Source organism: Callospermophilus lateralis, chromosome 7, assembly GCF_048772815.1.
Source record: "Callospermophilus lateralis isolate mCalLat2 chromosome 7, mCalLat2.hap1, whole genome shotgun sequence".
Taxonomy (NCBI): Eukaryota; Metazoa; Chordata; class Mammalia; order Rodentia; family Sciuridae; genus Callospermophilus; species Callospermophilus lateralis.
In genome coordinates this window covers 109,539,752-109,566,390 of record NC_135311.1, presented here as the reverse complement: position 1 = coordinate 109,566,390, position 26,639 = coordinate 109,539,752, and the positions used below count along the sequence as shown (strand labels likewise).

Here is a 26,639-nt window from a genome sequence, read left to right as displayed (position 1 = left end):
ATAATGTAAGCACTCTATCATTGCAACTTGTTCTTAGGGTGATGCCATGGGTATTTAGTGGAATCAGCAAATGGTCAAAAAGAACAAAATACATTAGAGTTTCATAGGGATGTCATAACTGCATACACATAGGTTTTTTGCCTTGTCTCCTGACCTCAAGAGAGGCTCGTGCCCAATGGTGAATATGCGAAAATGAACCTCCACAGTGTCCAGAGCAGTAGTAATGATAGTATATGGGAAAGACAGATTTTTATGAAGACCGAAAGGTTTATTTGCTGTCAAAGTTGACAAGATGTTTATGTTTGGAGTAATTGTTCTTTAAAGGCCAGTTAATAAAATTATTAAAGGGGATTTCCTTAATAGATGATGTGTCTCCCTTTTTAGAGAAGGGAATGGGCAGAACTTTAAAAGCAATCAACATTAAGCTGTTTAAGTAGTTTGCATGGATAAGGAAAAAGCAGGAGGTTGTGGCTTCATGAAGCATGTTTTAAAAGGTAGAAGTATGTACTGTCAGATGCTTCTGATCAAATAAAAATAAATGGAGACTTAAAAATGCATGGAGGTTCTTTATCTGGAAACCATTGGTAACTTGGCCAGTATGGTTATTAAATAGAGTTGTAAAGTCTAAGTGTATTTTCAGTGTGTTGAAGAATGAGTAGGAAGTAAGAATTTGGAGATGGTGGATATAAATAACTAATTCAAAGTGTGACTATGAAGAGAAATACAACTGATAAGGCAGTGATTAAAGAGTACCATGATGCATGCCTGTAATCCCAGTAGCTCAGGAGGCTGAGGCAGGAGGATCAAGAATTCAAAGCCAGCCTCGCAAAAGCAAGGTGCTAAGCAACTCAGTGAGACCCTCTCCCAACAAAATACAAAATAGGGCTGGGGATGTGCCTCAGTGGTCAAGTGCCCCTGAGTTCAATCCCTGGTATACTGCCTGCCTCCACAAAAAAGAAATGTGTAGTAACTAAGGAGATTTCTTTCTTCTTTTTCTTTTTAATCTCAACGTCCGGTATGCTTGAATGTGTTCAGCATGTGAATTGGAAGATTATGAAGAATATGGAGCATTAAGGAAGGATTTATAGATCAGAGAATGCTGGGACAGGCTTCACCTTGTAATGTATTGTCAGTTATTACCAGTCTCATTTATGAGAGAAGATGATGAGTCAGAGAATTTATGTTTTTTTGCCTAAATGGGAAGTATGTAAACTCATCCCACCTTCCTGATTGTGTAGCTTTCCACCCCAACCTGCTATGAATATTCCTCAGGAGAGGAAGGATTGGGAAACCATTGTCCCTTGCTTGCCTTTATCTGATTGGAGAACATATTTTTTTCCACTAGGTCATAGGCATGTTTTTATGGTACAGAACTTGGTACAGAATGTACTAATCTGGAACCCTGGGTGTCAAATGTAGGTTTAAGGAATGGGTGAGGAAGATAAAGAGATGGAGTCCCCTGGATGCATTTTCATGGGCACATTTTCCTTGCTATACAGGGATTTGAAAAGGGGTACCATATGTATTTTAATAGAATTTTTGTTGTATAAAAGTATAATCTAATATTTACCCATTTAAACTATTTAAAAAACCCTCGGAATTGTTAATATAGATTTGAAGAACAAACATTTCCAGTTTTATATAGATTGTTTCCAAAAAGTAGAAATAGAAAATATATTTTTCCAACATATTTAAAAAATTATATATATATTTGTAGATGGACACAATACCTTTATTTTGTTTATTTATTTTTATGTGGTGCTAAGGATCGAATCCAGTGCCTCACACGGGCAAGGCGAGCGCTCTACCGCTAAGCCCCAGCTCCAGCCCCTCCCCAACACATTTTGTGTCTTGTTCCATTTATGCTACTATAACAAAATACTAAAGACTGGGTAATTTATTTATTTAATTTTTTAATTTGTTCTTTTTAATTATATATGATAGCAGAATGTATTTTGATATGTGATACATACACAGAGTATGACTTCCCATTTATGTGGTTGCACATGATATGTAGAATAAGACTGGGTAATTTATAAAGAACAGATATTGTCTCACAGTTTTGGAAACTGGAAAGTCTAAGATTAACATGCTTGCATATGGTGTCTAGTGAAGGCTTTCTTGCTGTGTCTTCATGGGGCAAAAAATGGAAGGGCAAATAGGGAGTCTCGTGACCTAATCACCCCCTAGAGACCCTATCTCTTAAGTTTCAACATGAATTTTGGAGGGGGTGTAAACATCCAAACCATAACAACGAGGATAGTATAAATATGATGTCAAAACTGGAGGAGAACAATATGAGAAGGGAAAGGTCTTAGGCCTATCTTATTTACATAAAGACAAAAATCCTAAGTGAAAGCTTTCAGACCTCAATGATTTTATTAGTGAAGACTTAATATTTAAGGTAGAAATAACACATCTTATACAGATTCATCCATAAAATAGAGAAACATCTTCCAGCCAGTTTTAGGAGGCCAGCACTGTTGTGATACCAAAATTTGACAAGACATTCATTATAATAGAAAACTAAAGATGGGCTGGGGTTGTGGCTCAGTGGTAGAGCTTTGCCTAGCATGCATGAGGCACTGGGTTTGATCCCCAGCACCACATAAAAAAACTAAATAAACAAAATAAAAAAATATGTATTAAAAAAACTAAAGACTGTTATCCATTGTGAAAATAGGTACAGAAATCATTAATGAAGTATTAACAAATAGAATCCAGCAATGTACTTGATGAAGGTGTGTTTAATTCAGAAATGCAAAGTGAGTTCAATACTAGAAAATTAATCACTGTAATTCTCCATATTAACAGAAGAGAAAAACTATAGGAGCATTTCAGTAGATGCAGAGAAAGCACTTGACAAAACAACTCAGTGGTAAATTGCTGGTCTTACATGTATGAGGCCCTGGGTTCCATTCCTAGCATGGGGGTAGGGGAGGGATAAGATTTGAAGCAAATTGGGAACAGAAAAGAACTTTATCAATCTGATAAAAGTTATTTATGAAAAACCTACTACTAATACAATATTTAGTGGTAAAATATTGAATTTTTTCCCTCTGAAATCAGATGAGAAACCAAGCAAGGATGTCTACCACTTTCATTCAACATTTTATAGGCAATCCTAGAATATGGAAAGAAGTAGAATGCTTCCTAATGATTGTTTATATAGAAAAGTCCTAAGGAATGTACCAAAGTTATTATGATTAATATAATGGTGAATTCAACAAAGTAATAATACATTTGTCAATATATAAAAATTGATAGCATTTGTATACTACATGCAAACAATTGGAAAATAAAATACATTTTTAAAATCTGTAATAGTTTTAAAAATGTGTCCTTAGGAATAAGTTTTAAAAAGTATAAGATCTTTTATAAAAACTGTAAAACAGGGCTGGGGTTTTGACTCAGTGGTAGAGCACTTGCCTAGCACATGTGAAGCCCTGGGTTTGATTCTCAGCCCTGCACATAAAATAAAGGTCTATTAACAACTGAAAAAAAACATTAAAAGAAAAAAATTTAAGGGCTGGGGTTGTGGCTCAGTGGTAGACCACTCACCTAGCACTTGTGAGGCCCTGGGTTCGACCCTCAGCACCACATAAAAATAAATAAGTAAAATAAAGGTATTGTGTCCAACTATAACTACAAAATAAATATTTTTTAAAAAATTTAGGGGCTGCGGATGTGGCTCAAGCGGTAGCGCGCTTGCCTGGCATGCGTGCGGCCCGGGTTTGATCCTCAGCACCACATACAAAAAAAAAAAAACAAAGATGTTGTGTCCGCCGATAACTAAAAAATAAAATATTGAAATTCTCTCTCTCTCTCTCTCCCTCTCTCACTCTCTCTTTAAAAAAAAAATTTAAAAACCCACAAAAACTGTAAAACATTAAAGAAGAGCTAAGTAGAGAATACTGTGTTCATGGATTGGAAGACTTACTTTTTTGAGATATTACAGCAGGCTTTCTTGTAGAAATTAATGATCTGATTCTAAAATTTATGTGGAAATGCAAAGAGTCTAGAATATTCTCAGCATTCTTGAGAAAGTACAATTTAAGGAGCTACACAACTTGACTTCAAGACTTAATATAAAGCCACAGAATCAGAAGTACCATTTTGTTATAGTTTGATTTTCGAAAAAAGCACTATAAGCAGTTTGTTAGGGAAAGTGTAGCACTTTCAATACATGGTGCTGAATTAAGAGATTGCCTTTATGGAAACAAACAAACAAAAAATGAACCTTAAGCTCACCTACATATTATCTCAAAATTAATTCAAAATAGGTCATAGACAATCAAATCTAAAACCATAAACCCTGTAGAAATAAAATGTTGGAAAATATTTTTGTCACATTGGAGTGGATAGAGTTTCTTAGATACTATACAGAAAGCATTAACCATTTTCTAAAAACAACAAATTGTCAGGGCATGGTGGCACATGCCTGTAATCCCAGCAACTTGAGGCCAGCCTCAACAACTTAGTAAGGCCCTAAACAATTTAGTGAGACTGTCTCAAAATAAAAAGGGTTGGGTGTGGCTTAGTGGTTTAGTGCCCCTGGGTTCAATTCCTAGTATTCCACCACTCCCAGAGAGAGAGAAAGAAAGAGAAAGAGAGGGAGAGAGAAAGAGACAAATTAACCATCAAAATGAAAAACTTTTGCTTATCAGAAGACAACTTCAGTAAGATAGACTATATACTAGGTGAAAGTATTCACAAATATATGAGACAAAGAACTTGTGTCTTGCATATATGAAAAAATCAATAATAAAAAGAATCTAATTAAAAAGAGGGAAAAAATTTTAAGGTACTTCATAGCACATGAAAAGTAGAAGATTTATGTTCGGTACCATCAGTCATCAGAAAAATGCAAAATTAAAGAAAGCCACAGTGAGTTACCATCTACCAGATGGCTAAAAGAGTATATTCATTGGCATGAAGAACAATTGAACATTCTTTTATTTTTAATGTGAACGTAACAGGTATTATCTAGAATTTGAAGCAATTGGAACTCTCGTGCATTTGGGTTTTTGTTTGTTTGTTTGTTTTTTGGTACTGGGGATGGAACCCGGGGGTGTTTAACTACTGAAACACATCCCCAGCCCTTTTTCATATTTTATCTAGAGATAGGGTCTTGCTGAGTTCCTCAGTGCCTCAGCCTCCAGAGCCACTGGGATTACAGGTGTGTGCCATTGCACATGTGTGTACACATTGCACATGTGCATTGTTAGTGGGAATGTAACATGGTCTAAGAACTTTAGAAACAGACCTGGTAGTTTGTTATAAAAATAAACATATATTTGCCTGTAACCAAGTAATTTCAACTCATGCATATCTATGTTTATAGCAGTACAGTTCACAATATCTAAGTTAAGGAGCCAGCCTAGGTATCTATCAACAGATGAATGGGAAAAGGAAATGTGGCATATATACACAATGGAATATTACTCAGCAATAAAAGAGAATAAAATCATGGCATTTGCAGGTAAATGGATGGAGTTAGGGAAGATAATTTTAAGTGAAGTTAGCCAATTCCAGAAAAACAAATGCTGAAGTTTTTCTCTGAAATAAGGAGGCTGATTCATAGTGGGGTAGGGAGGGGGAAGCATGGGAGGAATAGAGGAACTCTAGATAGGGCAGAGGGGTAGGAGGGGAAGGGAGGGGGCCTGGGGTTAGAAATGATGGTGGAATGTGATGGACATCATTATCCAAAGTACATGTATGAAGACATGAATTGGTGTGAATATACTTTGTATACAACCAGAGATATGAAAAATTTGTGCTCTGTATGTGTAATATGAATTGTAATGCATTCTGTTGTCATATATAAATAAAAAAATTTTAAAAATGGAACTGTGGGTAACATAGACTACCATATATGCTTAAACACTCTCTCAGCTCTACCAATCAAGTTCTGAATCCTTAGAAGTTATTGTAACTATTATATAAAATTATATTAAAATCCCCGCTTTTAAAAAAGAAGGATCACTCTCAGTGTTGAGCGTAAACTATAGAGGGTCAATGACTGAAGAAGAAATGAGATACCAGTTAGGAGATTGTTGAGAGGGCAGAGAAGAGACCATGGTGGCTTAGATTCAAAACCAAAAGCCAACAGTATTTTTTCTTAACACCTTTAGTGGTAAAACTTACTTTACTTGAATTCTTTTGGTAGCAAAATTAAACTGTGCTTAGAGTTTTATCACATTTATTGTGACTGTCATACATCTTGCTGCAAAAATTTTAATGTATGTAATTAATTTTGTTGCTATCCCAGTCCTTGTTGGGGGTGTTAGGTATATATGTATATACATGTGCACCTGCACATATCCACACACCCACACACATACATATGTACACACAATTAACTTTTAATAAAACCCCCTTAAAATTCTAATGTCTGAAACATGACTGGATCCAGAATTTTTGTTAAAGAGCATGGAGATATGTGTCTGTGGAGATAGTGAGAAATGGTTGGAATCTGAATGTATTTTAAACTTAGAGCATTTAAGAATGACGGATGGGGCCTGGGGATGTGGCTCAAGCGGTAATTCACTTGCCTGGCATGAGCGGGGCGCTGGGTTCGATCCTTAGCACCACATAAAATAAAAATAAAAGATGTTATGTCCACCGAAAACTAAAAAAATAAATATTAAATATCTCTCTCTCTCTCTCTCTCTCTCTCTCCTCTCTCTTAAAAAGAAAAAAAAAAAAAAAAAAAAGAATGACGGATGGATTAAAAAAAAAAATACAGCTGTCCAGAGTTTTGGTCTCTTTTGAGGTGGGGAAAGGCTATGAGATGGAGTCATTTTTGGTGGAAAGAACAGTTCTTTTTTGGACTTGTTGGCCTTGAGATACTGAGTAGACAATTAGTTGTCCAAGTGTTTAGAATTTGGGAGACAGATCTGGGAAAGAAAACACTTGTAAAGTGTTGGGGGGGTATAAATTGGTACAGTGGTTTTGGGGAGACAGTTTGGAATATCTGATACTTTAGGACTTTGCAGTTCTACCTCTAAGTGTATGCTTCCAGGAAACTTTGTATATGTGTGCACTAGGAAACGAGTACAAGAGTATTGTTTTTGATAGAGAAGAAAAACATTGAAAGAAAATTAAATGCTCATTTATTGAAGAGTGGATGAATAAATATTAGCATATTTATAGATAGGACTCTTTGTAAAGATTAGGTGAAACTCAGGTGAAATATAGCCACAAGGGCAAATCTACCATTATTTTTTTTGGTGGTGCTAGGAATTAAACCCAGGGTCTTGAGCATGCTAGGCATCTTCTCTACCATTAAGCCACATCTCCAGCCCAAGTCTACTAATTTTTGTAGTGTTGACTAATGTCACTGAGTCAACAGATAAATACATTTAATATGAAACCATGTATATATAATTTTAAAATATGCAAAATAGTACTATTAATTATTTATGAATATATATGATAAATGGTATGAACCCTGATCCTTACGTTAAGGAAAAAATAAGCAACAAATTAATAATAGTTGTTAAGAGGGGACTGGTGAGTGAGCTTTAGGAAAGCAAGACACAAGGGCCCCAAGCTGTAAGAGTTAGTTTTTTTTTTTTATGCCAGTGCTAATCATCTTTTTGTTATATATTTTCTATTTTGTTTGTCTAAATATTGAATTAACTCTTCCCCTTTTCCCAATCCCATTTCATTTCTTTCATGTCCCTGCTGTTAATAATATGAATCCTTTACAGTTCATGAGCAGTTCTTGGGAAAGAGAATCTACACTGGAGAGATGGTTCCATCTAGTGGGAAAAATATTGCAAGTATTCTAAGAGACATTCCTTTTAGGAAGGAAGATAAAGAGATAATCCTGACATTTTTGTTTTCACTGACCTTTTAGAGACAAAGGGAGAGGTTATTGTTTAGAAATATTTAGTCTTTGCCTTTATTATGACAACTCTAGGACATTTAGGCAGACCTACAGGACTCAGGGCCTGTTTCTGTCTAACTTGTCTGTGTTTTGTTTTTCAGAAGGAGTTGAGCCTTCCAAGAAGAGGCAGCTTGTAAGTAGATGATTTTTACCATTATGATTGTGATTATGATGATCTCCTGCTTAGGAATCCCTCTTAAGAACTGTTCTCAGTATCCCTTGGAAAAATTCCACTCAAAAAATTAGTTTTTTATTTGATTTCTATCAAGGACAGGAAAGTCAATGGACCAGCTGGTCAGAGCTTCCTCTCTTTCCTATCCTTCTTCACCTTCAATCTCCTTCTCTTTCTTATTTTTTGCCAGAATTTTGGGTAAGCTTTCATCACAATCTTATTCTTGTTTGGGAGGATTTACTGAGTTTTGGTAGACTCAAGATAAGAAGGCTAAGATATTAAAATTGAAACTCTTTTATCAGAATCTGTCCCACAACATGGTCCTAGGGGGAAACCAATCTCCCTGACAAGTTGGGCAGCTAAGTTTGGATATTAGGTTGAAGTAGGTCTCCAACCTTTGTATTTTATTCTGGCTTCAGGGTGGTTAGGGGAGATTGGAAAATAGTATATCCATGGGTTTTAATTTTTTAATTTTTTCTTGGTCTACTTTTTCTCCAAGAATTCTGTTTGAACAATATTATAGATCTGGCTATCAGAATCATCTAGAATGCTTGTTAAAAAAGCAGAACATAAGGCTAAAAATGTAGCTCTGAGACAGAGCTTGTGTGAGGCCATGGGTTCAACCTTCAACGCTACAAAAACAAACAAACAAACAACAAAAAACCAGAATGTGAACTTACTGAATTATGCTGTCCATGTTGAGGCCAGGAACAACCTGTATTTTATAACTTATACCATATACTCAGACCCATCATGATTTACTAAAAGCTAAGTTTGGGAAATACTAAGAAAAGAGAGCTTTTATAAGACAACTTTTCCTCAAGGAGAAACATATGAGATATAATTAAGGAATAAGACACAATGATATTCATACTTTTTTATTAAGTATACTTTGTGTATGCATCATGTGGTTTTATTAAGTGTATGAAACACATAGTAATTCTTTCTGTTAATTTCATTCCAGAATTTTGATTTGATCTGGTTGATTCGATCCAATGATTAAATTGTTCTCTGAGATTTTGGCTAGTTTATGGAAGCTCTTTGTTGTTTGATATAAGGAGACTCTAATTATAAGTCAGAAAACTTGGGGGGTTCAGTCTTGGCTATATAATTTAATAACTTTTGTAAATCTAAACAAATCACTTGTCTCCTCAAAGGTCAGTTCCCTTATCTATGACATGGAGGTCCTGACCCCTCCTTTTCCTTCTTATTAAAGCTGTTAGAAGGATCACTTAATATTATGTGGTAGTTCCTTCCTACTTAGTTTTATTCTAAAATTTGTTTTTAGAATTCTTATAAACTTATGGGTTCAATTTGGATAAATTGTTATTTAAGGGACACATTTCTTTCTTTAAATTTCAGTTTTAAGGGTGGATTTCAGGGGCTGGAGTTGTGGCTCAGTGGTAGGCTTGTCTAGCATGTTTGAGGCACTGGGTTCAATTCTCAGCACTACACTACATATAAATAAATGAATAAAATAAAGGTTCATCGACATCTAAAAATAATATTAAAAAAAGAAAAGAGTGGATTTCAGTTCTAGTTTTCCAAGCTTCCTGACTCTTCTATAAGCTAAGCAAGGTAAGGGCACAACCAGAACTGAGAAGGCATAGCTTTTCAGCATTGTATTCAGCAAATATTTGTATTTGGTCACTTTCCTATTCTTTCTGACATTTTTTTTTTTTTTTTTTCACTTGGTTCCCTCTATTTGGAAGCTCTCTGAGATTTTTTCCTTAAGATTAAGTGAAATAGATTAAAGCTGTAGGCACTTAGTTCTTGTAGGAACATGTGCCTCCAGTGAATGGAATTTCTGGGGAGGAAGAGGAGGGAAGGGATATCCTTAGTAATATTTGGTACTGGAAGAATTTTTGGTCATGTTAGCTTTAAACTAGAGGAATTTTTTGGTAATTTTAATGCTCTCCAAAGTTAGGCCTCCTCCAACTGCCTTAAAATGTTTAATTAAGAAGGATCAAAATGATCTTTTCCTCCTCTTTTTAATAACAACTCACATTTAAAAATTGATCATCATTAAATATCCACTTATACCTCTTCTATGCTGGGAACTACTCTAAATTCTGAGATTAAAGGGTTCAGTTAGATAAATTCTCTTTTGAGGAGCTCCTGTTAAAATTTAAGTTCTTCAATACAAACTATCTTTTTTTTAATTTCTAAAATTAGAGACAGAAAAATATTTGTTCAGAGGAAGGGAGGACACATGAATATTGCTTTTAGTGTGTTTTATGTTGCTATAATATCTGGAATGATTTATAAAGAATAGAGGTTTATTTTGGTTCATGATTTTGGAGCTGGGAAGTCCAAGAACATGATACTGGCATCTGCTCAGCTTCTGTTGAGGTCCTTGTGCCATTCAATTTAGGAAAAGGGACATATGCAGAAGAGGCAAAATAGGAGAGGGCAGCTTGCCTGTAGCAACCTGTTTTTGAGGTAACTAATCCAGTCCCACTAAAGACATTAATCCTGCCTAACCTATTCACTCCTTTTTGTTGTTGTTGTTAGTAAGAAGCACATTGTTTATTAAAAAAAAAAAAAAAAAAAAGCCATGGAAAACATGGAGGTAGTGAGGAATTTAGTATGCAGGGCCCGAATCAAATTGAATTTCGCCAGTCCCTCCTCCGCAAGGTAAGAAAGCAAACAAACCAGAAAAAAAAAGAGGGGGGGGGGGAAATATATATATATATATATAAAGAAAGCACAAAAAGAAAGAAAAAGAAGATCAAGTTAAGCTGCTGTAACAAACTGAAAATGGTATGGGGGTGCGGGGCGGGGGAGGGGGCGCGCAGTGGTGCACCATTCCCGGAAGTACTGTGATAACCAGGTTGATGCGTGGAGTGGATGGAGCAAGCTCCTATTCCATCTCCCTGCTCCAAAAATCTATTTAATATATTGTCCTTGGATAGAGGATGTATCAGATATTAAACTAATAAAACAAATACTACCCATGATCTTAGCCAAAAAGCCAGTGCCTCCAACACTTCTCCGTACTGTTATTTTGGAAATCAAATCTCAACATGCATTTTGGAGAAGACAAATCATATTCAAACCATGGCTGACACTAATCTAGATATTACCACTAGCAAGTTAGGTATGTTTTTAAATAGGAGTTATGATTATTAGACTTGAATTGTCTTACATTAAATGAGGGGATTAGTTACTTGATCTTTCTGCTTGGTCATCTTTCCCACATAATCAGAACTCCATGGAACTTCTTTTTTATTAAAAAATTTTTTTTTTGTTCTTTTGAGTTATACATGACAGCACAATGTATTTTGACATATCATACATACATGGAACATAACTTCCCATTTTGTGGTTGTACATGATGTGGAGTTACACTGGTGTACTCATAAATGAACATAGGAAAATTATGTCCAATTCATTCTACTCTATTTCCCATTCCCATACCCTCTTCCTTCCCCCCACTCCCCACTTTTCAATCCAGTGAACCTCCACTCCTACTTCTCCCCACCTATTATGAATCAGCATCTGCATATCAGAGCATTCAGCCTTTGATTTTTTGGGATTGGCTATTTCACTTAGCATGATAGTCTTCAATTCCATCCATTACCAGCAAATGCCATAATTTAATCCTTCTTTATGGCTGAATAATATTCTATTGTGTATTTATACCACATTTTCTTTATCCATTCATCTGTTGAAGGGGACTTAGATTGGTTCCATAGCTTATGTGTTGAAAATTGAGTTACTGTAAACATTGGTGTAGCTGTGTCACTATAATGCTGATTTTAAATCCTTTGGATATATGCCAAGGAGTTTGATAAGTGGGTCAAATAATGAGTGGTTCCATTCAAAGTTTTCTGAGGAATCTCCATACTGCTTTTCAGAGTGGTTGTACCAGTTTGCAGTCTACCAGCAATATATGGTATACCTTTTACCCCTCACCCTCCCCAACATTTATTGTTACTTGTATTCTTAATAATTGCTATTCTGACTGGAGTGAGATGAAATCTCAGTGTAGTTTTAATTTGCATTTTCTCTAATAGCTAGAGATGTTGAACTTTTTTTTCATGTATTTGTTGGCTGATCCTATTTCTTTTTCTTTGAAGTGTCTGTTTAATTCTTTTGCCCAATTATTATTATTTTTTTGGTATTAAAAGTCTTTTTGAGTTCTTTATATGTCCTGGAAATTAATGTTGTATTTCAGGTGCAGGTGGCAAAGATTACCTCCCATTCTGTAGGCTCTCTCTTCATGCTCTTGATTGTTTCCTTTGCAGTGAAGCTTTTTAGTTTGAATCTGGCCCATTTATTGATTCTCGATTTTACTTCTTGTGCTTTAGGGGTCTTGTTGAGGAAGTCAGTTCCTAAGCTGATATGATGGAGATTTGGGCCTACAATTTTTTTTTTTTTTTTGGTATATGGTTTCTGGTCTAATGCGTAGGTCCTAGATCCACTTGGAGTTTTGTGTGTGGTGAGAAATAGGGATCAAACTTCATTTTGTTACATATGAATTTCCAGTTTTCCTAGCACCATTTGTTGAAGAGGCTATCTTTTCTCCAATTCATATTTATGGCGCCTTTGTCTAATATGAGATAGTTGTATTTATGTGGGTTTGTCTCTGTGTCTTCTATTCTGTACCATTTAGTCTTCATGTCTGTTTTGGTGCCAATCCTATGCTGTTTTTGGTACTGTAGCTCTGTATTATATTTTAAGATCTGGTATTGTCATGCCTCCTGTTTCACTCCTCTTGCTGAGGATTGCTTTGGCTACCCTGGGCTTTTTATTTTTACAAATGGATTTCATGACTGCTTTTTCTATTTCTATGAAGAACGTCATCGGAACCTTAATAAGAAATGGCTTTAAATCTGTATAGCGCTTTTGATAGAATGGCCATTTTGCCTATCCAAGAAACGGGAGATCTTTACATCTTCCAAGGTCTTCTTCAGTTTTTTTCTTTAGTGTTCTGTAGTTTTTATCGTAGAAGTCTTTCACCTCTTTTGTTAGATCGATTCCAAAGTATTTTATTTTATTTTATTTTTGAGGCTATTGTGAATAAGATAGTTTTCTTAATTTCTCTTTCACTTGATTTATCACTGATGTATAGGAATGCAAATGATTTATGGGTGTTAATTTTATATCCTGCTACTTTGCTGAATCCATTTATGAGTTCTAGAAGTTTTCTGGTGGAGGTTTTTGGGTCTTCTAAATGTAGCATCATGTCATCAGCAAGTAGGGATAGTTTGAGTTCTTGTTTTCCTATTCATTTCTCTTTAGTTTCTTTCTTCTGACTAATTGCTCTGGCTAGACTTTCCAGGACTGTGTTGAATAAAAATGGTAAAAGAGGGCATCCCTGTCTTGTTCCAGTTTGTAGAGGGAATACTTTCAGTTTTTCTCTACTTAGAATGATGATGGCTTTGGATTTAGCATGTATAGCTTTTACATTGTTGATATGTCCTACTATCTCTAGTTTTTATAGTGTTTTGAACATGAATGGATGCTGTATTTTTAAAAAAATTTTTCTTATAGTTGTAGGACAGAATGTCTTTATTTTATTTATTTTTATGTGGTGCTAAGGATCGAACCCAGTGCCTCACACATGCTAGGCAAGCGCTCTGCCACTGAACTACAGCCCTAGCCCTGTATGCTGTATTTTATCAAATGCTTTTTCCACATCCATTGAGATAGTTATGTCGTTCTTGTCTTTAAGTCTACTGATGTGATGAATTATGTTTATTGATTTCTGTATGTTGAACAAATCTTGCATCCCTGGGATGAACCCCACTTGATCATGGTGTACTATCTTTGAAGTGGCACCCCCTTTCTCTACAGAAAAATGTTAACTGGGCTTCTCCAGAAATCTTCACCATGGCTGATTTTAGGACTGTCAGCAAAAGAATCTGTGCAAAAGAGTTCAGTGTGGGGCTGGGGATGTGGCTCAAGCGGTAGCGCGCTCTCCTGGCATGCGTGCAGCCTGGGTTCGATCCTCAGCACCACATACAAACAAAGATGTTGTGTCCGCCAAAAAAAAAAAAAAAAAAACTAAAAAATAAATATTAAAAAGTTCTCTCTCTCTCTCTCTCTCTCTCTCTCTCTCTCTCTCAAAAAAAAAAAAAAAAAAAAGAGTTCAATGTAGATAAACTTCCTATTTTTCTGTCGCCCTGTTTTACTTGGCCATGGCCGAGAAGATACCAGCACTCCAGGTGCTGGACACCCCCTTACTAGTTTTTCACAAAAATATCCAGTATACTAGTTTGCAAAAATGTGCAAACAAGTCCTCTGGCCTTGAGCTGGGCTTCACAGAGATGTCTACATTTTTAAGATAAGTTACCAACTGGGCTCCATGGTAACAACTGTCAGGGGGAGGAAAGAAAGGAGAGAAGAAGCTCTCCCCTTCTCAGGTGTTGTCCTGGAAGAGTTAACTTGCCCAAAACAGTGAAAGAAAAAGCTGTTTTTATGTGAACTTCTGCAGACTGTGAACTTCTGAGCCTCTCCCCTTACATACTGGGTATAAAACTCTGAAACTACCTGAATTCGGGGTTCAGGGGATTGATTATAGCAAAAGCTGTGCCCTCTGAACCTGACTGCAGCCAAATAAAACTGTTTCCTGGTGTCTTCAGTACCTTGCCTCATTTGTCCCTACAACTTATTTTTAATATGTTTTTGTATATGATTTGCCAGTATTTTATTAAGAATTTTTGTATCTATGTTCAACAGGGATATTGGTCTGAAATTTTCTTTCCTTGATGTTTCTTTGTTTGGTTTTGGCATCAGGGTGAATCTAGCTTCATAGAATGAGTTTGGAAGGGTCCATGGAACCTCTTTTATAGAAAGCTGAATAAGTGTTTATAGGTAATATTTAGTAGGAGACAATGAATTTCTTAGAATTCATAATAGAGAAGCTAGACGATTGATTGTTCCACCATGTGTTTGAATAAGTTGAATTAATACTTTATAGTTTGCAACTGGTATCTATAAAGTCAGTGACCTGCCATTTCTTGTTTTTGTAGCCTAGTCTGGTAAGTTTTAGAAGTTCTCATAATTGTTCTCTGAGTCCTGGTCAGAAGGAGAGATGTTACATTTGTATTCCTGTTTGTCATCTCCCAGAGTGGCTCCTGCAGGAGCAGATTCTGTGCTCCATTCTAGGTATAAAGTCCTAAATGTTCCTTTGGCATATTTTCTCAAGTATACTTTGTGGACACAGAAATTTAGAGATTGCAGCTAGTTCTTGTCTCTTAAGAGCCTCATTTTCACTTAATTAATTTAGCATAATTTTGAAAATAACTGGGCAATATAAAATAAATGAATATAAGTAATTTTGGAGGCTCTCACTTGTTATGCTTTTTCTTGTAATATGGTATCTGCTTTCAAATGGACAGGACTATAAAATGGGTTTTTAGACATGTGATATCTTAACATCATGTAAAACATACTCTTCTAGCCAGACATGGTGTTGCATGCTGATAATCCCAGCTGCTTGGGAGACTGAGACATGAAGATCACAAGTTTGAAGCCAGCTTTAGCAACTTAGTGAGAACTTTCCAAAAATAAAAAATAAACAGGGCTGGGAATGTTGCTCTGTGGTAGAGCACACCAGGGTTCAGTCACCAGAACTATAAAATAAATAAACGAATGTGAACATAAATGTAAATATATGTGTACTTCCACCCAACAAGTAGTTCCTCCAATGTCTCCAAATTGGTAAGTGGAAGGATAGCTTAGACACAAAGAACTTGGGTGTAAGAATCAGGATGACCTGGGTTTGAGTCTTGGCACTACTATTTATTAGACATTATTTTGGTATAACAAGTGCTATTTTTTGTTTGTCTTTTTGCCTCCATCTGCTTTTTCATTTGCTCAACTTTATGTACCGTATATCCATGCAATTCCAATTGTATACAGACACTACTCTAGATATTAGATATATAGTAATAGTAAATAAAGCTGACAAAGTCCTGTACTAATGGAGTTTCTATTCTGCTTGAAAAAGAGTCAAAGACATACATGGTAGGTCAATGATAATGAGTATTCAGAGGAAAAATAGTCAGTTAAAAGACATAGGGTTGGGGCTGGGGATGTGGCTCAAGTGGTAGCGCGCTTGCCTGGCATGTGCGGGGCGCTGGGTTCGATCCTCAGCACCACATAAAAAATAAAACAAAAAGATTATTGTGTCCACCGAAAACTTAAAAAAAAACAATAAAATAAATGTTAAATTTTTTTTAAAAAAAGACATAGGATATATGTTTTTGTGAAGTAAACATTTCAGTTTTAATTTGGATTGTTCAGGAACTAATTTTCTCTTTAAGGTGACAGTTTTGAGTGTAGAACAGAAGTTTGGGGGGCAGGGTGGTGGTGGTGATTAGGTTATGATAGGAAAGAAAGCTGTTAAGTTCCAGTATGAGAACATCAGCCATGTCTGCCATTCTGATAAGGGCATTGTTGGGATGAGTTGGTTATGAAATTTCTTTTGGCCTGTCACATATTGTTTATTTTAAACTTATCTTCCTGAAATTAAATCATTCTCATTTTTAGAAAGCTATTTATATTTAAACCCATCTGGGTTTTTAAAAAAAATGCATTAAAAAATTAGTGCAGAGTATTATACCTCAAGAAATTGATAACCTTGTTCTAAGTGTACATATCTGGGAAAAAAGAATTTGGAGTTTTGAAGTTATTTATATTTGTTTACCCAAGCCAGGAGAGTATTATATTTTGTTTTTTCAAGATTAAAATGGTTCTAAATGGCTTTCTTTGTACAATTCTGTGAAGGGGACCTCTTTCTGGCAATACTTTTTCATTTAGGATTGCTTGTTTTGTTTGCAAACTTCAGCACTAATATCTAACCCTTACCAATGTGAGTTCCTTGTGAATAGTGTTCATGTCACAAGTTATCCAGAAAGTCAAGTCTTTCTAATATCATTTTCATATCAAGGTAGTTGGCCTCAGATTTCACAAAATGTCTTGCATTATTCCTTAGAGGATATCTGCTGTCAGTGGAGGTAAGGAATGATATTAAGAGTGAAGAAGTTAGCTGTCTCGCCCATTGTGGTGTGTGTGTGTGTGTGTGTGTGTGTTGTGTTTGTCTGTCTGTCTGTCTTGCTGGCTTTTATTCTTAGAGCCCTGAAGAGTTCCTTCCTGGGGTTCAAGGATGTGAGGTGTGAAACTTTGTCTTTCTGAAACTGACACATTGTCATGTACTTCCCCACTGTGATATAACTTGATGTCTGGATCAGTGTTTCTGGATAATATACTAAAAAGAGATATCACCTGATACATAAGTGTAATAAACCCGTGAGGTATTGATAATGATTAGTTTTTCTGTGGGGTTTTGAAAAGTGGATAATTTTGGTGCCTTTAAGCACTGTGAAGGCAGAGTTGGTAACCTTTTTTCTATGTAAGAACCTGTCTTTTAAAAATTTGGTCTTTTGGACTGGGATTGTGGTTCAGCGGTAGAGCGCTCGCCTAGCACGGGCGGGACCCGGGTTCGATCCTCAGCACCACATAAAAATAAAGGCATTGTATTGTGTCCATCTACACCTACAAAATAAATATTTTAAAAAAAATTGGTCTTTTATAGAAAATGATTTCATATATTTTCTCTACCTATCTAGAGGGAAGGCAAGTATTGGCAGAAGTTGGCAGGGGGGTGTTGCAGTAATCATCACTAATTTCTTTACAGAAATTATTTTGTTTTTAGAAAATGGACATAGTTGTTACTGAACTGTAAGTACATGGACATAGAACCTAAAAATTTTTGAGAGCTCATTTTTGTTATTGTTTATGTTGAAATAACTCATTGTTAAGTTCATGATTCTACATTTATATTTCTAGCCCTCACAACTATCAGTTTACTATAATCTACTTGGATATTGCAGAGACATCTCAACTTCATTCAGCATTTATGAAACTGTAGTCATTGTCTTTCTCACAAAACAGTATTTCTCTTATTTTCTAGCTTACTAAGTAGTAGCACTTCCTCAAGATGGAAACTTTAGTGGTCCTTGTTGGATTTTTCTTCCTCATATTCGTAAGTCTTATCTCTTATCCTTTTCAATGTCTCTTTTCATTTCTTTTTTTAAAATTCACACATTATATATAACAATGGAATTTGTTGTTACATTTTGTACATGCACAGTGTCTCATATATAGAAAGTAGGCATATATAGAAATGGATTTAGAAGTGTATTCTTCCTGAGTTGGGGATTTAGCTCAGTAGTAGAGTACTTGGCTAGCATGCAGGAGGTCCTCAGATCCATCCTCAGTACTGTCTATCACCCTCTCCTACTCCTCCACAAAAGTGAATTCTTCCTGAATCAAGTCTCCTAAAGGAATAAACAGCCCAGATACACCTTGATTGCAGCCTCCTGATACCCTTAGCAGAGAGCTAAAATGTGCTTGAATTTCTGACATAGAAAATAAGATAATAAAACACTATTTCAAACATAAGACTACAGTCATCTCTCTTCAGTTCCTTCAGTCCTGTATGTTAATTCTTATTTCACTGAATCTTGGGTTAACATTCTGCCTGTCAACTAAAAAGAGTTTTGGAAATTCTGACTCAGTACGCTGGAATTCTCTGGAAATTGTCCAATTGTCCAAGTGATGCCACTGGAAGCTTGTGCCCAAGAGTCTATTCTTTGACATCTCAGTGGTTTTAAATACCTGCTGTAGTCCTTTTTTTCTGAATTTCTGAGTACTTTTTTGTTAAGGCACAGACTCTGACTTCTGGTTGATTGCAGAGCCTTCAGACAGGATCAGCATAAGACAGAATCTCTGTAGATGACAAAGACTTAAATATCTGTGATTAATTTATTACTGATAATTTTCAGTGGTTAAAGTTCAGATAAATGTTTATAATAAAAATAATACAACTCACAAAGGAATTGAGTTGTTTCTGTGGCATGCAAAATAAGAATAGTAAATTCAATCCAAAAAGTTTTAAAACATGTTGCTAAGAGAAGTTCTTTTCAAAGAAGACACTGAATATTATATCTGACTTAGAAAACATGAACATAATTTTTACAGTGGAAAAATATCTTGTTGTATAATATATAGTAATCCTGTGACACGACCCACATACCAAGAAAATACTGAAAATATATTGGGAATATAAGAGATACAGTGAGTCTGGAGTAAATCCTGGGTATCTGTATTTTTATAAAATTTCATTGACCTAGAAGATGGTAGATTCAGATTTTAAAAATAAGGTAACTAACAAGCACACATTTTACGTAACTGAAATTAATACTGAAGACAATAAACTGTCGTTTCCTAAAACCTAGCAGAACCCTATCAGATGGGCTGTCACTTCTGGGACTATAATATATAAGATTTTATCCAGCTAGTGGATTCACCACACCATACAAGTTGAACAACTTGTTTGTAAATTTTCTTTTTTCTTTCCCAAACTCTACTTTCTTATTTTCCCCTCTGTAGTGAGTACAACTTATTTTCAGTTTTAGTGATCTACAGGATTTTAAAATAAGATGTTGTATTCAGAGAGTACCAAAAATATAAATTAAAATGCAAAAATGGAGAATTTCCATACTTTAAAAATTATTTTTCTTTTTAAATATTCAAAATTACTAAAGATTAAATTCAACTTATTTAAACAATTTCTAATTAACTCTGATATGCATTTTTATAAAAGTTAATTATGATTCTAGCATTAATTAAACATTTGCCAGTGTAAAATGTTGGTTTCTTACTTTTGTAATGTACCTAAATACATTTACTAGTAATATGAATTCCTTAATTCTTCAAAATGATTCTCAATTGCTGTGTACAATTGTTATGAACCCTGACTTAAATTATGAGTACTTTCAGAACCATGAATGTAAACAGAAGGAAGTCAGGTAAGTGGATGTTTAACTCTAGTATTAGTCAATAATTTTTTTAGGCAATAGATTATTATTTTCATATTATCTGAGAGAAAGATTTGACAGGTTGTCTTTTCATTTCAAAAACCCTGTGCTGCCCAAATATTCCATACTCTCAAGCACAGTTTTCTCTGAAATTTACGGTTTTATAATCCACACATGGAATTCCAACAGAGTTGCCTTTTTTTTAAGGATATGGGAATGAAAATATGGACAAGTGTTTTCCTGGAGCCCAAACAGTAAGTTACAAGAGTGGATTTTTAGGGTTCCATTTTGTTAGGGCAGAATGTCATATCTCATTGGCAGAGGCATCCTCATTTCTTTCTTTCCTTTTTTTTTTTTTTCCCCTGTATTTGTAGATGGACAGAATGCCTTTATTTTATTTATTTATTTTTATGTGGTGCTGAGGATCGAACCCAGTGCCTCATGCATGCTAGGCAAGCACTCTACTACTGAGCTACAGCCCTAGACCCCATCCTCATTTCTTTAATGAGCTAACATTTTTAGTGTTTATGTTATTCACAAACACAGGATCTCTAAAATGAGTGATCCATGTCAGAGGCCTTTCTACCCTGGCTCTAAGTTTGCGATCAAGTTGTATAAATGAATAAGAAAAGGTAGATGTTTCATTTGCTGTACCGCAAAGTGTTGAGCCCTGTCTTGAGTATTAAGAAGAACTGGAGAATACCGAGTGGAAACTTAGAACCCTACCATAATTGCAAGCCTCAACTGCAGATGGGGCAGCCTGAGGCTGGGGCTTTTGTGACTGACCTTGATATCAATGTGATGCTTTCCAAAGTGCACTACTGAGAGGTGTTACATATCTGAGAGAGAATTCGGTTATCTTTAGGACTCATGGAGAACCGGAGCTGTGAGAGCTGAGGAATTAAACAAATATGTGTGTGTGTGGGGGGAGTGAGTGCCTACAGATGCTAAGTGTTGGGAATTTGCTTGCGTGATTAAACTAGAACAGTGAGCCTGGTACAATGATGAACACCTGTAATTATAGCCGCACGGAAGTTTGAGGTAAGAGTATCACAAGTTGGAGGCCTGTCTCAAAATAAAATTTAAGAAAGGGCCAGAGATGTAGTTCAGTGGTAGGCCTAGCATGCACAATGCCCTGGGTTAAATTCCTAGTACCAGAATAAAAATCAAAAACAAAACAGAACAGAACAGTGTCTTTCAAATATTTTAGATGCTGACACTTAATAACAAATAGATTTTCATTGCTACTCATGATGCATGTTTGCATATAGTTTATATTATTTCAGCAGTAGTTGTCAGAAACACACACATTTCACAGAATTTATATGTGAAGCTCTCATATTCTCTTTTCTATTTCTATATCCTCTTAAAAAAAAAAAAAAGTTAATCCTGACTTCCTCAGTTGGTTTAAGATTTTCCAAAGAGCCATGACTTGCATTGAAAAAGCACTGGTTGGAGTATGAATTAGTTAGTCCTTTGAATGTTACTCTAGAAAACAGTTTAACATACTCTACTATTTAGATGAATGAGAAGAGCCCTTTGGTGTTAGCTGGGTCCTCTGCAGCAGGGTAAAGACTGTTGCTTACCTTTTGGCTGCCAGTCTCTAACTCACAGTTTACCTTGTTCCTTGGCTTTCTCAGATGATTTCCTATTCATTTAGACATATGCCCTTTAGTGTGGGAGATAGTTCCCGGAGAGGAAGACCAGTATCAATAATTGCTAACGTTCCTATGGTGCTTTCTCTGTGATAGGTACTTTCTGTCTTACATATATCTATCTTCACTATATCCTTAATTATCTTCATTTCACAGGTGGGGAAACCAAAGCATACACAAGTTAAGTAGCTTAATTCAAAAGAGATCTCTGCAGCTTACCTTAAAGTCTTATAGAAAGTCTGCCATATAAATGCTTTCATTTGGGCTGAGGATGTGGCTCAAATGGTAGCGCGCTCGCCTGGCATGCATGCGGTCCGGGTTCGATTCTCGCACTACATACAAACAAAGATGTTGTTTCTGCCGAAAACTAAAAAAATATTTAAAAAAAATTCTCTCTCTTTTAAAAAAAAAAAAATGCTTTCATTAATGGTTACTGAATGAAATTAAACTAGTTTCTGGGCTTCTTTTCTTTTTTTTCCCATGGGCACAGTCTTTATTTTGTTCATTTATTTTTGTATGTGGTGCTGAGGATTGAACATAGTTCCTAACATGCTCGAGGCAAGCACTCTGCCACTGAGCCACAATCCCAGCCCATGGGTTTATTTTCTTAACTTTCCTTATGGCTTTTCTCATTACAAGATTTTTCAAATGATTAGATAATATTAGAAATTGAATAAAAAGTGGTTTCAAGCTTTCAAGCAGTATGAGTTCCTTAAATTGGTCAGAGTCAGAATTTGAATAAAACTCTACTTTGAACTCTAATGTTAAGGCCCTGTCATCCTTCTCTAGGCCTGGGAATGAACAGTGTTGCAGAAATGCCCGATTATTCTTAGCATATTACAGATCCCAAATTGGTAAATTAATGAGCTATCTTCCAATCCCTGGCTCATTGCAACAGCTGTTGTAGCCTGGCCTATGCCTCCTGGGTTAATAGTATTTCTGACATAGTGTGAGTTTTCAAGTTGGTATGTACAATTTCTGCCAGGGCCTTCACTGCTGCCAGCTCTGAGTTGGAGGTTGCAGCTGATTTGTCAGAGAGGGAATTTGGTGCTTGTCACTGACAAGGAACAAGGTGCTCTCTGGGACTCTGATTTGCTGTCTACTGAGTGTGAATGATGTCAAGCAGATCAGAGGACAGCTGATTTATTTGGGATCTGAAATTCACTCTGGCTCCCTACTGCCTCCTGGGCTCTTAGGTCTTTTTTAGGGGGGAGAGGGGATTCTGAATATCATAGTTTTGGAGAAAAGTTCTTTAATTTTCCCTGTAAGTTTGGGGAGCCTTTGTAAATTTCTTTTGGCTGATGTATCCTTTGTGTGAGAGAACTTCCTGCCAAGGAGGGCAGAGCTTGAATAGCCAGGAGAATGATGAAACGGAGAAGGGAGAGACTGGGCGCACCTTGCCTGCGGATTCAGTAAGGAGGCTGGGGTCTCTGACTGGAAACCGGAGAATGTCAGGAAAAGAACTAATGCCAACTAACACAGCTTCATTTGCTTGGATGAAGACTGCCTTGGAGATGCCTGTCGGGAAGAGGGTTGAGCTGACTTCAGTAATTCAAGGTCAAATTCGTGGTCCCTGTCCAAGGCCGTGGAGTTTCCAATTCAGGAAACTTGAATTGGATATAATTTTAGGGGTTCCTAGGCACTTGGGGAACTGCGATAACAACGAAAATAGTTTTTTCCTTGTATTGAAAGCAAGTGCTAGTTTACAATTAGTGTCAAAGCTGCAAATGCAAGCCCCAGGAATGTGAGAAACAGATGGAAATGAAAAGTACCTCCTCTGACTGAAGAGTGTTGCATTTCTGCCCCTAGCCTGTCAGCTCAGACCCTCAGACCTGCCCTTTTAGAGCCAAACTGGGGCTCCTTTAGGATGTGCCTTAAATCTTATTTCTCTATAGGTCAATATAAAAAAGTGCTTTATCATGTGAGGATTTCAAGTCTCAGAAATGAGGAAAGGTTCCACTGCAGAGTGACATTTCCAAGAGCTGCTGAGGCTTATTTAATGAAGTGCTGAGGGAATTGATTAGATAGAGAACCAATGGAAGAAGAGTCCTAGAATCCATTTCACCTTGAAATGCCTTTGCTTAACTCACAGGGTGGAGAGAGTGCACTTCAGATTTTTTTCCTGGGTGTTAGTGCTTATGCCCAGACATTATGGCTTAGTCAGATTTCTTCAGTGGCTTCCTTTGGGCTGATGCCTTTCAATGTCTGTTGATGCTCATTGATTGAATTACTACTAATTCTACCAGACCCCGGAAAATAGCACTTGTTTGAAGTAAATAATCGGGCATTTTATTCCCTTATAAATGGCCATAAAAAAGAAACTTAATTTAAAGTAAAGATGACTTGATAGGAAAATGAAATTTTAAAATGTAGTTTGTAGTTTAAAAAAATGTAAGTGGTCAATAGTCATGCTTTTTGAATATTGATACAGTGGTATTGGGAATCCTTGTATTTGTTTTAATGACTAAATTTGGGAAACACTACCCAAGGAACTAGTAAGTAGTTTATAAATCATCTTTCCATTATCAAACACAGCTTCTTAGATTCAAACCCCATCATATAACCAGTTTGCAGAGTGGTAATTAGGATTAAAAAGGAAATGAAATTTGGTTGTCATAGACTTTAATAATAACAATAATATATTCATCCATCAAAATAGTTAAATTTCATTTTATGTGGTAAGATTTAAGGCTCTCAAACTTGATATAAGCAATATTGTTCATGCTAACAAATATTAAGTGGCGTATTGAATGTTTAATTAGCTCTAACTTATATACAAGGGAAAATATGTTGAGCTTGTGGAAATTTGGGCATGACTAATTTTAAATAGTTGTCCAACCTTCCCTTTCCTATTTTATCACACCTGCCTCCAATGTACTTACCTAAGAAATAAGCTGAAGTCAGTTCAAGGGTTAATGAGAAGGAAGGCAAAGATTTCTTCTAAATATGTGTAATTAAACATAAGCAGAAGGTCACCATATCCATATTCTAAAGAGTCAGCAGTAATATTACAGGAAAGTAATGTTATTTTGAAACAGATTAGGTGCTTTTATGATACTTAAGTAACTTTTTAATCTTGTAATTAAAATATTATAATTAAATATTTTATATGTATATATAAGCCATGCCAATACTATAGCAAATTAAATACTGTAAATCTGTCATTTATTTTTCATCATCTGGGTTATATCTGCCATTGACAACAAATTAGAAATCTATATTTATCACCTGTCTGTTTTGAATCTCATTATCTTATTTAATAACCTTCAGTAGGATTGAACATATTAAGATTGGGGCTGGGGATATAGCTCAGTTAGTAGAATGCTTGCCTCGAATGCACAAGGCCCTGGGTTTGATCCCCAGCACCACAAAAAATAAAAATAAAAAGATGGTTAGATTGTTTTCAGGGAGAAAAGGAACCCAGAAATTTAAATTTAAAATTAAAATAGAAGCACATTTAAATAGAAGCAAAGTTTATTGTAGGGGATGAAATGACATAATTTAATGTACTCATTAGGGAAGAGTTAGCCAAATAAGTTGGTGTCATGGTAGATATAGTCAGAAATTTATAAACTTTTGAGGATGTTTTACTTTTGTGGACATATACATTTCTTTAGGAAGTTTTAGTCATTGAACATGAACTGTTACCTGCTTTTTACTAATTGATGAGTTGCAAATTTATACAGTGTTTGGTTTGTCCCAAAGTCAATTCTAAATACTTTGAATAGTCCAAGCTTAAACTTTTTGCTTTAATTTTGTAGATTAAGTTTTAGCCCATCATTCTTTGCTGACATTGGAACTGAAGTAGAATATTTGAGAATGATTTTTGACCACTTAATTTTCTTGATTTCTAAACTAACTACTTTAAATATGTTCTTTTTGGATGATAAATTATCACTGACCCTCTTTTTTCCTACCGTGGTCCTTGTCAGAATCTCTACTCTTTGCCGAGGAGCCGATGTAAACCAGCATAAGTTCTCACCCTCATCAACTCCAGCTTTCTCCCTTGTTAAAATCCCGTTTAGTGCTGATTGTGTTCTGGCTACTTCTCCTCTTGCCTTTTTCCTGAGCCCACAAGCCCACAGCAGTCCTGGCAGTCCCTGCTCCAGCTGCCCACTGCAGTGGAGGTAAGGAAATCTGTTGTAATGTGAATGTGGGTCTTGATGATTGCTTCTGACCTTATAGATAAAACCCATACTTTACTCCTTAATAATGGGAAGAAACTAAGTAAGAGTTAAGTCCTATCCAGAGAAGAATAAAGGGAACTCACAGATCTCTGCTATATTCAAATTTTCAGGAGAAAAAAATACGTTAGTATGTTAATATTAAGATAGTTTATGTGCCCATCCTGACCACAGGGCTATCCTGTGAGCTGTGACCACTCCAGAGCAGGACAGCGTGCTAGAGATCTTCAAAGATTAAAACATTCAAACTCCATGTTTTACACAGCAGGAAAATTGGAGTCCAAAATGGGTTAAATTATGTGTTTAAGTTGATGAAAACAGTCCTCTTGTATTTCTTTCTGCCTTCCTTTTTATATATTCAGTATTACTTCAGGGCATACTATGCTCTGGACTTACTTAGCCTTGGGCAAGGAAGACAAAATAGTGACCACAAAGTGATAAGTCCCTATCCTCTGAACTTAGGTTCTAGGGGAGACAGAGAGACAAACAAGTTAATGAGTAGATAAATAACATAATGGATGGCCAGAATTGCTACTGAGAAAATGCAGTAAAATAAGGGGAATAGAAAATGTGAGGGCCAGCCAGGAGTTGACATTTTCTATGAGATGGTCAGGGAGGTCCTCACTGATGAATTGACATATGAGAAAAGATCAGAAGGAAGTCTTGGAGCCAGAATGGAGGGATCTGAAGGAAAAGTGTTTAGGCTGATGCAGCAACAGTGTCAAGGGTCTGGTTTAGGAGCTTGCTTTATGTATAGTTTGTGCAGCACAGAGTTCCATGAACTTGGTATCAAATAAATTAGGTGATTATTGGTAGGAAATCAGGTCTGAGATATAGTGGGGAGGCAGATTAAGTAGAACTTTAAATGCCATTGTATTTATTTTTATGCTGAGTGAGGTA

At 35.9% G+C, this 26,639-nt stretch overlaps 1 protein-coding gene and 1 non-coding gene across 9 annotated transcripts in view; one reads left to right on the top strand and one right to left on the bottom strand.

Moving 5' to 3' along the window:
- Positions 1 to 26,639, top strand: part of Mast2 (microtubule associated serine/threonine kinase 2) — a 183,379-nt gene that overhangs the window by 61,412 nt on the left and 95,328 nt on the right. For 6 of the 8 annotated variants that reach the window (XM_076860506.2, XM_076860505.2, XM_076860504.2 and 3 more), the window contains exon 4: positions 7,996 to 8,027. In XM_076860506.2, the coding sequence (XP_076716621.1) occupies positions 7,996 to 8,027 (32 nt within the window). Of the gene's footprint in view, positions 1 to 7,995; positions 8,028 to 22,720; positions 22,968 to 25,487; positions 25,683 to 26,639 lie in introns of those variants that run through there. The other 2 variants (XM_076860507.2, XM_076860509.2) reach the window with 2 other exon arrangements.
- On the bottom strand, positions 10,862 to 11,048 carry LOC143405385 (U2 spliceosomal RNA). Its single transcript, XR_013092085.1, has one exon. It is a non-coding gene; the product is annotated as a U2 spliceosomal RNA (small nuclear RNA).